General features: G+C 43.0%; 1 protein-coding gene across 1 annotated transcript in view; it reads left to right on the top strand.

Annotated features, from left to right (window-relative positions):
* The first annotated feature begins 747 nt into the window (after positions 1-747).
* RBM6 (RNA binding motif protein 6) overlaps positions 748-15385 on the top strand; it is a 54596-nt gene continuing 39958 nt past the window's right edge. Inside the window, exons 1-4 of the mRNA XM_082487828.1 lie at positions 748-859; positions 2916-4257; positions 5044-5133; positions 6109-6178. Coding sequence (XP_082343954.1) covers positions 816-859; positions 2916-4257; positions 5044-5133; positions 6109-6178 — 1546 coding nt within the window. The 5' untranslated portion in view covers positions 748-815. The remainder of the gene's footprint in view (positions 860-2915; positions 4258-5043; positions 5134-6108; positions 6179-15385) is intronic.

The raw sequence follows: 15385 nt of genomic DNA, 5'->3' as shown, positions 1-15385 counted from the left end.
TTAGCCAGGGCAGGTTTGAGGCCCTCATGTTGCTAGCTACCTCATTTTGCAATACGCTCTGCAGCAAACTCTTTTTCTCCCCCCCCCAAAGATGGAAGTACTTCCCATTTAAAGTCTTGCCTTTGGCAATCACCAGGAAATCCTCACCTTCTCCGCTGGTGGGAGGAAGTGGATGAAATTTTAGATCTCTGTTGAGGCAAGTGTTATTTGCAGCACTCAGCTTGATGAGGGCAGCGTTGGAGAACAGTGCCTGTAATGATTTATTGGCAAAGCCTACTCTGTTATCTACAGACTTTTGAGGGCAGAGTAACCATAGTAGACCGATAATAGTGATCGTTTCCTTGAACAGCAAAGAGCTTTTGGCAAAAATAGTTTGGATTAAACATTAATTGCAAACTGTTGTTCAGCAACGGTCCTTGTTGTTTATAGATTGTGGTGTTCTCACATTTCTAGCTGCACTGCGAATAGTGTCAGACAGCACAGTATGTTGGAAAGCGTTATGTTAATCAGAGCAGATATCAAATTGTTTGCCCACCCATATTGACAGTTTCATTTCAGAAGTCGTTTGACGCTTGCAAATTTGTACATGGAGAAACGCAACAATTGAATTCATTCATACCTCAGTGTGGTCTTGTATATTTGTGGATCCTGATCAGATGTTCCACAGACCCCTTCTAACCAGCAGTGTATTTCTTGCGTGATGAGTGTTCCTCCCCTTGTGGCTTATTGTCATGTTATTTGTTCAACAGGTTGTGCTGTCTTGGTGTTCTTAGAGTGAATTACCCATTTCTGGAAACCTACCAGACAAGATCAAAATGTGGGGAGACCATCGACAAGGCAACAGAATGGGGTCTTTTCGGTAAGCGTTTGAATGTATAGGTTGTTTCAGCAACATTCTTAAATACAATAAGCCACAGGAACTTTGTGTTTGTCAATATTTCTGCACATCCTCCCGTAAGCAGGCTATTTTGGTAAAAGTTCTGAGGTCCTTGTGGAGCTAGGTATGATTGCCAAAGAATAGGCAAGTTAAGTGCCGGTGTAACTTTCTGCATTTCTGTCAAGTTTGTTCATTGCGCTTTTTTTTCTAACAGCTGTTTTTAGTATTTCTATTCCTTCTCCAAACCACCTTTTCTAGCGACACTTAGCTGTTTAGCTGTTGTAAGCTAAGGTGACGATATGCCATATGGATTTTGGTGCTATGTGCTGTTAAGACCTAGAAGAGAAGCGCCTAATAGTGTGATGTTGATTCTCTTCAACCACGGTGCTTGCCTCAACTTCAGAAACACTGGCACTTTCATTGCACACAGGATTTTATGAAAACTTTGAGAGTTTAATTCTGTCCATGAGGTTGAGTTGACCATGTATCCCCTTGTTCTTGGCCACGCTCCTTCATCAGACATTTTTGAATGTCACTGGAGCTGTTTTAAAGATTTGTATGCAGCTGGACCTGCACAGCAGTGTATTTTTCCTAGTTTATATTCCTCTGGTTGTTACTAGGCCCTGTGTTTGCAAGAAGGCTCTGGTCATTAAAAAAAAAAAATTGAGGCACCAAGAGCTAATGTTTTCCTCTGTTGTGCGTAATTTTTTCATTCTTTGCTCACGTGTCCACCTCAGTTACTTGAATATAAGTGTAATAAAAGTACTTCCTCATGGCATACCTTAGGTTTCTGCAATAAGAATACTTCAAATAATTGTCCAACTGTGGTGTGTTGAAAAAGCTGATGACGTTTGAGCTACAAAAAACAGTATCCTCCAGAACATGTCTTAATGGTATTGATAGGAGTGTGATTGTGTTTTGTGATGATATCAGTAGTGCTCTTCTGCTAATTTTTAAGTGGATTTTATTTGCATCATTCTTGAGTGTATTGGGGGGGAATTCTAACCTTGAACCAAGTTTTAGTTACTGTTCTATATGGTGGTGAGACAGGGGCATGTCGCTAGGAAATCTGTATATGGTTTGATTAACTGTGCAAATGTCACCTTGTGTTTTGTTGGTGAGTGATTCTGTAGTGAAACTCCAAGAACATGACTTGCTGTAGTTGCTAAGGAAATATCCACTGATTTGGGTAGCATTTGATGATTTGATGTTATTTTAAAATGTGTTGACATTTTATTACTCTATTTTTTAAATGTATTGGAGCCTTGCTTAGATAAAAAAATCAGATAGCTCCATCTCAAAAAAAAAAAAAAAGCCAACCAACAAACCTCATTGGGTTTTGAAAAACTGTCTTAAGAGGAAACCTCTTCCTGAGTGGTTTTATGCCGCTATCAGGAGAGCTCATAGCTATAGTGTTGTAAACTTGGTGTAAGACAGTCCAGAGGCACGAGCACAGGATCATCTTGGATGTCGATTGTTGGCATATTCCTGTGAGGCATCCTCAAAGGCTGAACTGATAGCTTTCAGCATTTTGCCAGTTTAGACTCCAACACAAGGAAGCATAACTGAGTCTCTGTAGTATGTTAATAGCGCATGTTTGGTAACCTCTGCTTTTATGTGCCTCAGGATGATGTGCTAAGTTAGCTGTTTCTAATACTGCCCGGAGAGCTTAAGCTCAGGTGGTTCCTCACAGGTGTGTGCTGGTGATGCTAATGAACGAACACACCAGCTGGTGGAACCTCCAACAGCTGCAGAGCTGTGTGCAGTGCAGGACTATGTGGATTGCTACCATCATTAACCCATTAATATTGCAGGTATTCCCTGTTGAGTGCTTCTGGAAATTGTGCTGAAACGGGAGCACCCAAGTTTACTTTCTCACATCTGTCGTATGCTGCCTCATCTTAAACTGCCAAACTTCAATATCTTCTGCGGATCTTAGACTGTTACACAACTCTATAAAAGTTTAGAGAAGAATGTGCTGCTGTGTAGATTTCAGACTCTAAGCACGTTATGAATAATACTGTCTTTATTTCTACAGTGGGAGCCAAGAAGAAAGGTTTGCTCCCGGGTGGAACAGGGAATATCCTCCTTCCCTTGATAGTCTTGCTCAAGAAAGACACTCTGGCAACTTCTCTGGCAGAGAATCACTTCCTTTTGATATCCAGGCACTCACAGGCCTCCTCAATCCTCAGTTTGCCACCAGAGAGGAACCTTCTTTCAGCTTTGGAGCTAGAGATGGACCACGTAGTGACTTCAGAGGTGGGGAGGGACACCATGATTTCAGGGGCAGAGATTTCCCACCACCTGACTTCCAGGGCAGAGATGAGTCTCAGATGGATTTCAGAGGTAGGGAGCCACCTTCTTCTGAGTATAGGGGCAGGGATATGTACTCTGGAGACTTCCGGGAGAGAGAAGGCCCACCTATGGACTTCAGGGGTGGGGACGTTCCTCCAGTGGACTACAGGAACAGGGAAACTTTCCGTATGAACTACAGGGATAGGGAGGCACATAATATGGATTATAGGGGCAGAGATGAACCTCCATCAGACTTCAGGGGAAGGGGGTCTTTTGATCTAGACTTCAGAGGTCGAGATGGATCTCATTCGGACTTCAGGGCAAGAGATGTGTCTGAGTTAGACTACAGGGGCAGAGAGCATTCCTATTCAGACTTTAGAAATAGGGATGTACCTGATTTGGACTTCAGGGGTGTGGGCACCTCTGATTTGGACTTCAGAAACAGAAATGCACCGTCGTCAGACTTCAGAAATAGGCACAGGTCCCGGTCTGATCAGGATTTTAGGAGCAGAGATGTGGCTCCTCCTATGGACTTTTCAGATAGGGAAATGCCTCCTGTGGATCAAAGCCTTGTAGATTTTAGGCGCAACCAATCTACTGTACCTTTAGCAGAAAGAGAAGGCTCTGGTTTAAGCACCAGCAAGAGAGAGGAGTCTGCACTTGGTCTAGATAGAACTCCCTTTGGTAGCCAAAAAGGAGAATTTCAACATTCAGAAGCACCAGCCAGAGAAGAGGAATCACTTGGATTGGGTCTTGAAGACGACACTTCACACAATTTCCAAAATAGCCGCGGACCTCTTCCTACTCTTCAAGACCAAGAGGAGCAACCTCAGACCTTTGCTAACAAGCAGCAACAGCAGCAGCAGCTTTCGGGGGGGGAACAGCAAAGATCCGATTCTGATCTTGGGTTAAAGGGTGAAGGCGGCCTGGATTTCCTTGGAAGGCAAGATACTGACTACCGAAACATTGAGTATCGTGATGTGGATCACCGGCTGCCTGGGCATCAGATGTTTGATTATGAACATGGCAAGTCCTTTTCAGAAGGAAAACCCAGCAAAGATTCTAGACCCTATAAGAGCCTTCAGGTAGGTGGTTTTGTCAATTGATGTTTCTGTTAAAATGCGTGTTGCCCAAAGAATGGAAGGAGCTAAGGAGGAGTCTTCCATTCATATCACTTCAGTTCTATCCTAATCCATTGTCCTTCTCTGAGATCATCCTCATGCTTCAGGTTGTTTTAATGGGCACACTTTCTATCTCAGAAATACTTTATCCTCAAAAGAAATGCAATTTAGAAATTGAAAATTGCTAAATACATAGAATCAGATTTGGTTCAGGAAGTCCCGAAGTTGAAAACGACCAGACAAAGGGAGGGTGTTATGGGGGAAGTAGTATATAGAAGAACGTATTTTCTTATTTTCTCCTGGACATCGCTTATGAGCACTACCAGAGAGAAGCTACTGCCTTAGGTGGACCTGTGTAGAACAGTACGGCTGTTCTCATGCATGCTTTGTTTCCCTTCAAAGTTAACTTTGAAATCTGAAGTTAATGGTAACTACTGAGTTAATAACTACTGTTGAATTTGGATCTCCCACTGCTGGAAAGCAGAGAGAGGTGATTTGCTGTTTGGTTTTTTTTTTTTTTTTTTCTTGGACCTAGATCTCATTGTACAGCTCAATGAGCATATGAAGCTAGTAATGCTCGTCCTGCAGAGCTCTCTGAATCTTAAACAGCGCTGTGGTTAAAGATTTGAGCCAGTCTGCTTATAGGCTTTCACCTTTGAATTATACCCTGCTTTATTTTGTGACTGTTTGTGTATTTTGTGAGCTAGCATCTCTCATTTGTAAAAACCATCTTGATTGTGTAAACTCAAGGACCAAGATTACCGGACCTGTCCTAAATATGTGAAGCCGAGCAAGCTCATTCGGCTAGGAGGAGTGCCTGAAACTGCCACAAAGGATGATGTAAGTGGGAAGTTTTTAATCCAAAATTCATTGCAAAATTTTTAAAACTTCTATCAAGTGTTTCCAAATGTACCATTTTTAAACTTGATCAATGTAGTTCAGATGGTCTATCATTTTCCCCTGGGAAAATCCAGACTTAGAAGTCATTGCAATGTTACTTTTTCTCTGATTATCCTGGGTTTTGGGGTGTCTGGAGGTGAGGAGTTTTTCTGCAGTCGCTTGTGGGGTGTTGGTGGCTAAAAGCCGTGGCTCTGGACTCTTTAACATGCCTTACCACCAGCATTGCTTTACATATACCAAATATTGTTATGACTTTGTTGTTATATTTTGGACTCAGAGGAGGTGTAGTGTCTAAGTGCACTTGTTCATTCTTAGTTACTTGAAATTGCTTAAGTGAGATCTTATAAAGATGGAAAAGATGTCTGCTGCTACTGCTGATTTTAGTAAAAAAATAAAATCTAGGCTACAAGGTGAAAGAAGCTGCCTTTCCAAAAGCTTACACTTCGAATTAGGATTTTTTTTTTTTTTGGTGGCGGTTGCAGACATGAGAACGCCTACATGCAACAGCTTTTGCTAGGGTTAGCTGTGATGATCAGAGCTGCTGAGGCTCGATACCGGAGAACTCATGGCAGAAACTGTCCATCAGAGGATGATAAGACTCAGAACAGTTGCCCCATGCCCCTTGATTTTCTTAAAGGCAGTAACTGTCTAGCTGAAACCAGTGTGACAAACCTTTGTGTAGTTGAATTCTGGTGTAAATGGTGCTCGCTTCTTTAAACTAAACCTAAAAATACTTCCCAAAACTCAATAAACAGTTCTTGGGTAATACAGGAACTTAATGGGGAAAACATGTAGGTTTGTAACAGAGCTAACCTATAAAGAAAAGAGGTAATGGGGAAAAAAAGTACATTAGCAAGTGCTTCACTTTCTGAGGTGTTATTTTGGAGACTGAAGTGGATTTTGGTTTTCCTGTAGATTCTCAATGCTTTCCGAGGGCCTGATGGGACACCTGTGAAGGACTTGCGACTGAAAGATTACAGTTCAGGTGAGAATGCTTCTCCAGTGCTTCTGGTTTCAAGATTACAAAAGGGTGTTTTTCACACTGATACTAACTTAGGCAGTTTGGTTAAGGTCTTTGGTGCTGTAAATGCAGGTATTTTCAAATGAAAATGCCTTTGAGATTCGTAGTTTGTCCTCTTGTCTTCAAAACTGATGGCTGTGCTCATTGCTACTTCAGAGGTAAATCATGTGTCCTAGTGCCTCTGGATAGGCGTAAGAACAGTAAGACTTTTCTAATAGCCATCAAGAGTAAAGCCAATACTGATATGGGACAGCAGGTTAATTCCCAATTGATTTTCTTTAATTATTATTAAATCCTTTTGGATTGTTCTACATATTCTTTCTGAGATGCTCTTACTGTGGAACATGCCCTCATGAAACATCCTAATGTTTCTCCTTCAGTAACATGAAACTGTTACACTGCTTACATATGAAGAAAGGTTAAAAAAATAAAAAGTAAGTTTTATAAAGAAATATCCAAATATTGGGTTTGGATGCGCTTCCTCATTCAAAGAATGAAGTTTTGCTGTACTTCTGATCAGTATGTATAGGATTCTGAAGAAAGAAATATTTTACCAGGCTGCTTTGTGAGAGATTTGTACTGGAACAAAGATGTGCGATGGTAGGAAATGCGGGGTGAGTCCTGGGGATTGGTTTGGATAATACTAGTAGGAAATACATGGAAATCGGTAATTTTTTTTTTTTTTACTTTATTTTTAAACCTAGGAAAGCAGAGGCTTCTGCCTTCAGCAGTGCTTTTTCTTATTACCAGTCTGGGTTGCATGTGGAACAGCTGGAATTGTTGGTGTCAATACATTATATAAAGGCTTCCTATGTGTTTAATAGCTGGGGAGAGAAACTGGGGCAGTTGGGTATTTCTCAAGTATGTCTTTGTTTCTGGAAGCTGTCAAAGGAGATTTCGCAACCTTCTTGTGAACCTTTGAACTAAAGAACACCCCCGTGTCACGTAATCTGGTCTGGCCCAACAAGCAGGGCTTAAAGACCACACAGTCAATCTTTCTTGCTTCCTTTCCTCTTTTCTAAGCATAGTACAGCATGGCTGTCGTCACCTGCACGACACTGACTGCAACCCAATAATTGCAACATACTTATTTTTTGCCTGTGCTGATGTGATTTCTCCGTTGTTTGTTTTTGTTTTTGTTTTTTTTTTTCCTTTCTGAAACATATCCCTTTTCAGTAGTAAATCAACTTGAACCGGGAACCTCTTCATAAGTCTCTTCTCGTGTACGTTATTAGGACTTGTTGCCCTCATTAGAGAACTGTGGTCTCCTCCTTCCCATTCCATTTCAAAGGCTATTCAGGATGAGACACTGTCTGAAGTTACGTGCAGATACTAATCTGCTGGTGGTCGCATGTAATATGAGGGTTGCTGTTTTCTGCCATGTCTCTAAAAGCTGTGTTCTATTTCAGTCAGTCTCCTCAGCTGCAAAGTTGGGTGGGTTTTTTTAAGTTTTTCTGGCAACTGTGGGGAGGGCAATAATGAAGTTAAAATTAGCTCCTATTTTACGAGCTATTTAAAGCTGTTGTTTAACCCTGTCCAGTCAACATCAGTGATTTAAGCAGTGTAGCATTATTTTAGGTTAGGTGGCTACTTCAAAGACTTTGTTTTGCATTGTGTCCCGAGGCTGCAAATGCAGCTGCTAATTTAAGCAGCTTTTTCATCCTCGTTATGCAAGATGGGTACGTCTAGGACAATAAAAGCTTCCTGAATTGTGAAAACAACTTCTTGAAATTGGGTAACTAGAAGCTGTAGTAAATTTCACCCAGCTTTTCACATTAGGTCATCCTGTAGAGAAGTGTGTGAAATCAAATTCCTATTAACTTCTGAAAAGCTAAGCCTGTTTGAAACTAGAGGCCAGTCATGGGCTAAACAATGCTTTTACAAGAGGGTGTGGATGTAAATATTCATAAGAATTAAAAGCAAACTTGCTGGATTACTAATGTCTCTTGGATACACCTGGACCTGCTGGCTGCATTGCTGTATTGGTTCAATGGGACGCTGACAGCCTGGCTCAGAAGAGCGCGTGCTAAGCCTGTCTGAGTGGGTTGTGTATTTTTGAGTGCTGTCCAGAAATGTTAAAAATAACATTAATCATGAGTGTGCATGTTGAGTGTATTTGAGAGAAGAATGCCTGCAGCTGTTGGAGAACAATAACAACCATAACAAATAACGCACAATTAGCTCGTAATAAGTGAGGTTCGGATCAGTTTCACAAAAAGATAACGCTTATCATAAAGCTTATGTCAGCAGCTTCAGCGTGATGATTCCACTCCACTGTCTGATCTTTCACAAGACTGTTTTGGGGGAAAATATATGGTTGATTTTTCTTGGAAAAAAACAGCTCAACTTCTTTATAAAGCTCTTTCTTTTTACATACTGTGTATGTGCTAAGGCAAGCGTATTTTCACTGAAGGTTGTGCTGAGCATGGAACGCTGTTCTTAATATACCTGGTGTGATTTTAGTATGCATTCAAGCTGTTCATTCTTTAGATTGTTTTGTCTCTGAAGCCCACAGACTGAAACGGTGGCTAGATTTTAAATAAGGTAGTGAAAGGAGAGACCTTAAGAAGTGGCACAGTAATTCTATTTAAATCAAAAAGGCAGATACTTACAGACAATGATGAAATATCAAAGTCAGACTTTATAGTATTACCCTACACAACATTAACTTGTAATTTCCATCAGTTAGATTTTTGAATTGATGCCTATACGTTCAAGACTGAAACTATCAAATCCATATGTTGGGGGAAGAGGGCTTTTTCCAACGTAACGTGTAAGCCTTGGCAGAAATAACTGTATTAGATTGTTGGCTTATCTTTCAGCTTGCCTTTTCAAGTATGTTTGGTCATGTCTGTTCAATTAATCATTAAAAAGAATAAACCCCTTGACTTGATAGTGGAATCTTCTCAAAGACCATTGACTGCTTTAGCCTGCAGTATCTCCTGGTGCCTCTTGCTGCCTCATGTGGAGGCGGCGCCGTGGGTGTGCTGTTGCTTTGGTAGATACTAGCGGTGATGACTTGTCAGCATCTCTCTGAGAAGGGGTTGGTGGTAATGACTTGTGAGCTCCCCTTGTCCCATCTGAAGGCACTCGTCTTTGCTCACTGGGTTCAAGGCTTTCGTGTGGCTTTACAGTGTGCGGTTCCCTCTGCAGAGCTGTTAGTGCAGCCTCTACCAGCACCAGGCTACTTGTGGCATGGTGTCTGTCATTCTCCTGTTACTGTCTGTGCGCTTGTGTTGGTGCTGATGGCCAGGAACTTGAACCCAATACCTTTTGACCTTCGAGGAATCTAACGTGAACACACCTTGTCCTGGTTTTGATTTTGGTTGTACTTTAAACTTCTCTCTTGCCCGATTCTCATCAAGCTTTGTTTCTACTTTCCTGTCTAATGTCAAATATAAGCAAAGTCTGAGATATCATCTTGAGTGTCTGATGTGTAGAGAACTCTTTGGCTGAACACACGTTTGCCTTGGAGAAGAGAGCACATGGAGCTATCTTTATCTTAAAGTGCTGCTTGTGATGAGTTTTTTCACCCTTAAAAGATGCTGCAATGATGTCCAAGTAATAAGTGAAAACATGAAGCGTACTGAGCCTTCTGTTCAAGTTATTCTCCTGGATACAGTCTGCGGTCGGACAAGCTTGGAACGTGTGTTTTCCAGCTGGGATTCACGTTAGGGTTAGTACCAGCAGCTGGGAAAAGTTGTTCAGGGAAAACAAGCCTGAGAAATTGCTGGCAGCTCACAAGGTTATTCTAGCTTACTCTACAAGCCCATCTGGGGAACCAAGAGGAGTTTTGCTGAGCTCGAGAGCCTGGTGGAGAATGGACACACTGAGCAAGATGGAGAGCAGCATGCGCAGAAAGGAGCTCTGTGAAGCAGACCTGGAGGGAACAGGTGAGCTGGATTGCAGCAGGAGCAATGAGGTCTACCCCAGTCCCTTTATGTACACTCTAAATTAGTGCAGCGCTTCAGAAATTGGGCTATTTGGGTTTGTTAACCCTCTTTTGACCCTTCTGAATACTCACTTTTGAACCCTGGGTGGGGAGGGAATGCAGTGCTACGCCCCCTGGGGAGCAAAGCACCCATGGAGGTGGGATGACTGGAGCTGGGAGGAGCTCTCTGAACAGCAGTAGTGCTTGGGGCCAGAGGCATGTCCACATGGATACAGGTGGCTGATGCTAAAGGACAGGCATCCTCCTGTGGTGGAGGTACATGCAGGAAATGTAGTGTAACCTAAAAATGTGACTAACCTGGCAGTGACTTAATGGCAGCTGCCTGCTCAGTTTTGAAAAGCTTTTTGTTTTGGCAAGTACAGTTGGCACCAGATGTACTTTATTGCTTGCTTAGTCACCTTCTTGCACTAGCATTTCTTTCTAGTTTCATTTCTCCAGACCTGACCCTTATATGGTTCTTGGAACTGCCCCCTTTATCCCTCCCTTTGTTAAACTTAAACTGCCCTGGTCAAGTCTTAGAAGAAACTGGATTATCTTGCTTGTTCTCACTAAGCTCTGACACAGTGGTGCCCTGTTAAATATTAATAAGCCCCTTAGATAAACCCTTAAAAGGTGCTTTTTTTTTTTTTTTTTCCTTCCTCCAAGTGCAGTCTATCCTGTATATCAGAACAGTGAATCATTGGTTTCAGGAGTATTTCAGGAAACCACTGAAATTTAAAATTGTATTCTTTAGCGTTGTGTTTTGCTGAAACTCCATCTAAGGTCCAGAAGTTTACACTTCGTGATGGACAAAATGGTACAGATTTTTGAGTGGTGCACCCCTCCATACTAGGGATAAGCCTTCCATTTTCCATCTCCAGAGCACCTCCCAAGGCAGTGAGATCTCCCCTCCCTTAAAGCAGAGCTCCTGTTGCAGCAGGCATGGCTAGGCATTTGTGTAGCCCACATATAACTGAGTCTTGGCTCGCTCACGTGTAGGTGGGGTTTGGGCTAGTGATGCCCCTGGAGGCCAGAAGCGCTGGTGAAATACTGCACTTGCCCCCAGCTCCTGCATGCCACAGGTGCTGTTGTGCTGCCCCTTCCAGGCTTAGGTAGGGCTGGAGAGCTGAGCTCTGCATGGCGAGGGGCTGTTTCTGAAGGGAAGCGATAGAACTGTGCTAAACTGAGACCTTTTGTTTCCTTTCAGGAGTGATGCAGTCCCCTTGGGCATACCCCTCTGAAGGGTGGATTTGTGGCCAGCTAGTGGCTTCCTCACCAAGAGGGCTTGGCACCAATGCTGTGGAGTTTGATTAGGAGTAGATCCCACAAGGACTTAAATTCTTTGGTTTGGTACAAAGAAGGTGCTACGGGTTGATGTGAGATATCTCTAATACATGCTGGGACGCAGAGGTGCATCTTGCCTGTTGTGCTAATTTTACAGAAGACAGCTTGGCTCACCGTCAAGGTTGGTGCTAAGGCACCACAGGAAGAATAATTTCCCATTGCTGTGTTTAGTGTTTTGCACAGTGAAGATTGTATGGCCCAGTCTGCTGCATCAACTACGATTAAGGGCGTGCAGATCTCAGGCACTTGCTAGTAGCTGAAGTAATCATCCACAAGCTCACAAGATGCTGTAGCATACATGGAGTTTCCTCTTGAGGCATAACCAGATCACCCACTCATCAGCAGAGTTCTTCAGTCTGCAGAGGCTCGCCTTTCAGAAGCTGGCGAAATAGCTGCAGTGCTGATCTGCGTGAAGCAATTGATTCTTGTTTGTAGCCAGAATAGGCTGGCGTGGACTAAAAAAAACCCACTTAGTTGGCATTAGTCCATGGTCATCAATACCAGTCCTTGCCGGTTTTCCCAGCTGTGTGGGCAGTAGGCTTTTGGCTAGTCGTGCTTGATTTCAGGGCAGTAGTGCATTGTCTCTTGGAGGCAAAAAGGCGTTCTTGCCCATCTTTCCTCATCTGTGATGTGACGGCTTAGGAAACAAGTACAAATCTGTTTTAAGTCAGTGTTTGTGATAGTGATCAGCCTTGGTTCAAGGTTATAAGGCCTGTTCAACAGAAAAGGCAACAAACACATTCATCCAGAAAACATGCTCACAGGCCTTTTGACATGCAGAATCCTCTCTGTAACCCTTTTTGCATCTCCAGCATAGAACTTCGAAGGTTTTCACGGTGTGCTGACATTATTGCATTGATTGCCAAAATAGAGATCATGTGAACCTGGTCTCCAGGATATATTAGCAGCACTTTAAAACCAAATTCCCGTCTGTAACACCTTACCATGTAAGCAGCTTGCAGTCCTCTCGTGGAGTTTTGTGGGGGCCCAGTCTTCCTCGGATTCCAAGTTTCTGTACAAATATAATGTAATACTTTGCCTTTAATAAAGCTGCATACAGTGGATATGATCTCAGTGTTGTGGGTTTTTCCCTTTTCTCACAGTGCTGATATATCACCCTTCTGGGCCAAGCAGGGTTGTCAGCCATCTGGGGCTCTGACTGTTGTAGTTCCTGTAGTTTATGGGGCTGCCTGTGCCCTTTGAGGGCATCTCAGGGCAGGTCCTTTCTGTGCCTTGTCCTCTCGGATGGATGGAGGGAGGGAGGAAGGAGGATGGACTGTAGTGTTCTACCTTTCAGGATACAGCTGTGTTCCGTATCCTGGTGTTTCAGTGCCATTCTCTTGTGCAGCGCTATTACGAATGAGTGTGTAAGAGTGTACTCTTATACAGAGTGACAGTATGAAGTGACAGGTCCTTTTCCAGCAGCCAGGTGTGGCTTGTAAATGCTCAGCCTTTGAAAGCAATTGGGGATAGGGCTTGTTACAGATTGTCCTGTTTAGTATTCGGCAGCAAGCTTTTCTGGTACAGCTCTTCAGCTTTAGTAGCTCTGAAGACCAATTTATCTGTGCAGTAAAGAGACCTGACAAATTTATGGACGCTCAGAATCCACCAGCTGGTATTGAGAGAGTTCTCGTGTTTGGCTTCTGAGCTTGCCTTAGCACAGATAGAGTGCCGCTCTTCCCTGCCATGCTGCGGGGGTGCCCTCCGAGTTTTCAGACTCTGCAGACAGCTTTATTTTCTCTGCTCGCCACGGAAGGCAATATGCTGTTGCCCATCCTCACTGTTATGGCAGGACTCTGCATAAGCACAGATACAGCCACTGTTGTGTATGTTCAGGAGCTCCTGGCTTCTTGGAAGCATCGAGTGTATTATGCCTGATAATATTACACTGTAATAGCACAGAGATACAGAGAAAGCCCCGTGTTTTTCAGTATTTTATTGTGATGAGGTATTCACTCTTGACTATGGATGAACTACATCTGCATCTTTCCTTGGAGGAAACAGAAAAACTTGTGCATGGGGTCATGGGTGTATTGCCAAAATCTCCCACAGATGAGGTGGGTCTTCCTATCAACTAAGAAAGGGCTGGTTCTCTGAGAAGAATGTGCAAAATCCTGTCTCCACCACCCGAACTGTGCAAAGGTCAGCGTGTGAGATTGCAGATTGCTTCAAGGGATGTGGATGTCCTTCATTCTTGCTCCATACTTAATGCTGTAGTTGCCTTTGAAGCAATAGAACTTTCTTCTCTAACGTGAATGGAACTCTGTAGAGGATTTCTTCAGCTGCACTCTGCTTTGCCATACTGTCTCTGGAGAGAGCGAGCAGCGAGAATGTCCTTGCTTCAGCAGGCTGGCCATGGCTCTGCTTTAATGTGCTATCTCTCTGAGTCCTGTAAGTGCCTAAAACTGCAAATGCTTTTCTTCTGTGGTAGTTATGTCATCCTACAGGAGAAAACACAGGTGAAGTGTTGTTGAGATGGTTGAGAAGCTCTTTGCCTGTGGAGGTTCCACCGTCATTGTCTTCTGCCCTCAGGCTGCTTAGCCCCACCAGGAAGATGCAGGGACCTCCATGATGTTCACAGCTGGCCCAGCTGTTCAGTTTAGTATAGTGTCTTTTGGGGACCTGTTATATGGAGTTACTTTAATAGGAGGCCGTTGTCTTACCTTCTAGGCTAGAGGAGAGAGAATATCTTCCTATTGCGTCACAGGGGACCGGGGTTTTGTAGCAGTTGTTTTTGAGAAGGCAGGTGGCGGTTCACCATGGACTTAAGGTTACCTAATGCCTTAAGCTTGTAGGGGTGGGCGGTAATGTGACTTACTGCGTGCCCGTTCCTAGAATCAAGGAGCTGGATCACCTTTCGAATTGGATGCCTTTGTCATGTTGCCGTCATGCCTTCTTTCCAGAGTATCTTTGGTTTGGCATAGGCAGGGCTGCTGTAGATATGTGATCTTTTCATTTGGCGTCTTAAAATTCCAGAGATATTTTTTTTCATGTCTTCACACTGCTTACAGCCTCTATCAGAACAACATTATGGTTTTCCTTTATTTAGGTCTTTGACATAACAAACTATCATGAAGTAACACATTACTGTGTGTAAGTTGTTCAGCGGAAACTGTGTGAGTATAGAAAATGTCTTATTTTAAATCCCAAGTCTTTGATCTTTTTTTCTGAAGCCAAAGAACAGTAATTTTAAGTCAGGCTTTCAGGATTTTTAGCCAAACCATAACATGCTAACGAGGACCTGCTATTTGTTGTCAGAATTCGCTTAACTAAAACACATCTGTTTCAGAGGCAAAATATTCTTTATTTGAATGTTTGCAGAGCAGCTTTCTGGAGCTCTAACTGTGTCCTTACTCCTGAGTATTAAGTGATCATGCCCATTTTCAGTGCAGAAAACAACTGAGCATGCTTTAGGAACATCCATAAAGGATTGTGTATACATAGAAGCACTTAAGGGAAAACCGAAGTCCTGGATTCTATGTGCATGTTGTCCTCGTGTTCTCCTTTCACCCGTCGTATACAGCCTGTGATACTGTAGACTCGTACAGCTGTAGTTAAATAATGTACAAAAGTCCTTTTACACAGTTGACCTAAAACATGGGGGGAGATGAGGACATGCATGCTTTATGGCTATGCTAGGGCCAAAATCTGGGTGAGGTCAAGTGCTGGGAGGACTGTTCCCATTGGAAAGTTCATTTGGACAGGGTAGCTGTGCTGCAGCATGCTCAGAGGTTGCGTGGGGGGAAGTACTATTTATTTCCTTTTTGATGGAGTCTGTGTTGATCACATATACTTCTGCCAAAACATAAAGCCCATTCTATGTTTTTGTGGTTCCTGAAACTGTAGTGTTGTACTAATCAGTAAGTGAAGGATCAAAGTAAGAAAATACCAGGATT

Source organism: Vanellus vanellus (genome assembly GCF_965231255.1).
Source record: "Vanellus vanellus genome assembly, chromosome: 9".
In the NCBI taxonomy this organism is placed as follows: Eukaryota; Metazoa; Chordata; class Aves; order Charadriiformes; family Charadriidae; genus Vanellus; species Vanellus vanellus.
The sequence above is the reverse complement of the archived record's forward strand: the minus strand, read 5'-3'. Positions and strand labels throughout refer to the sequence as shown.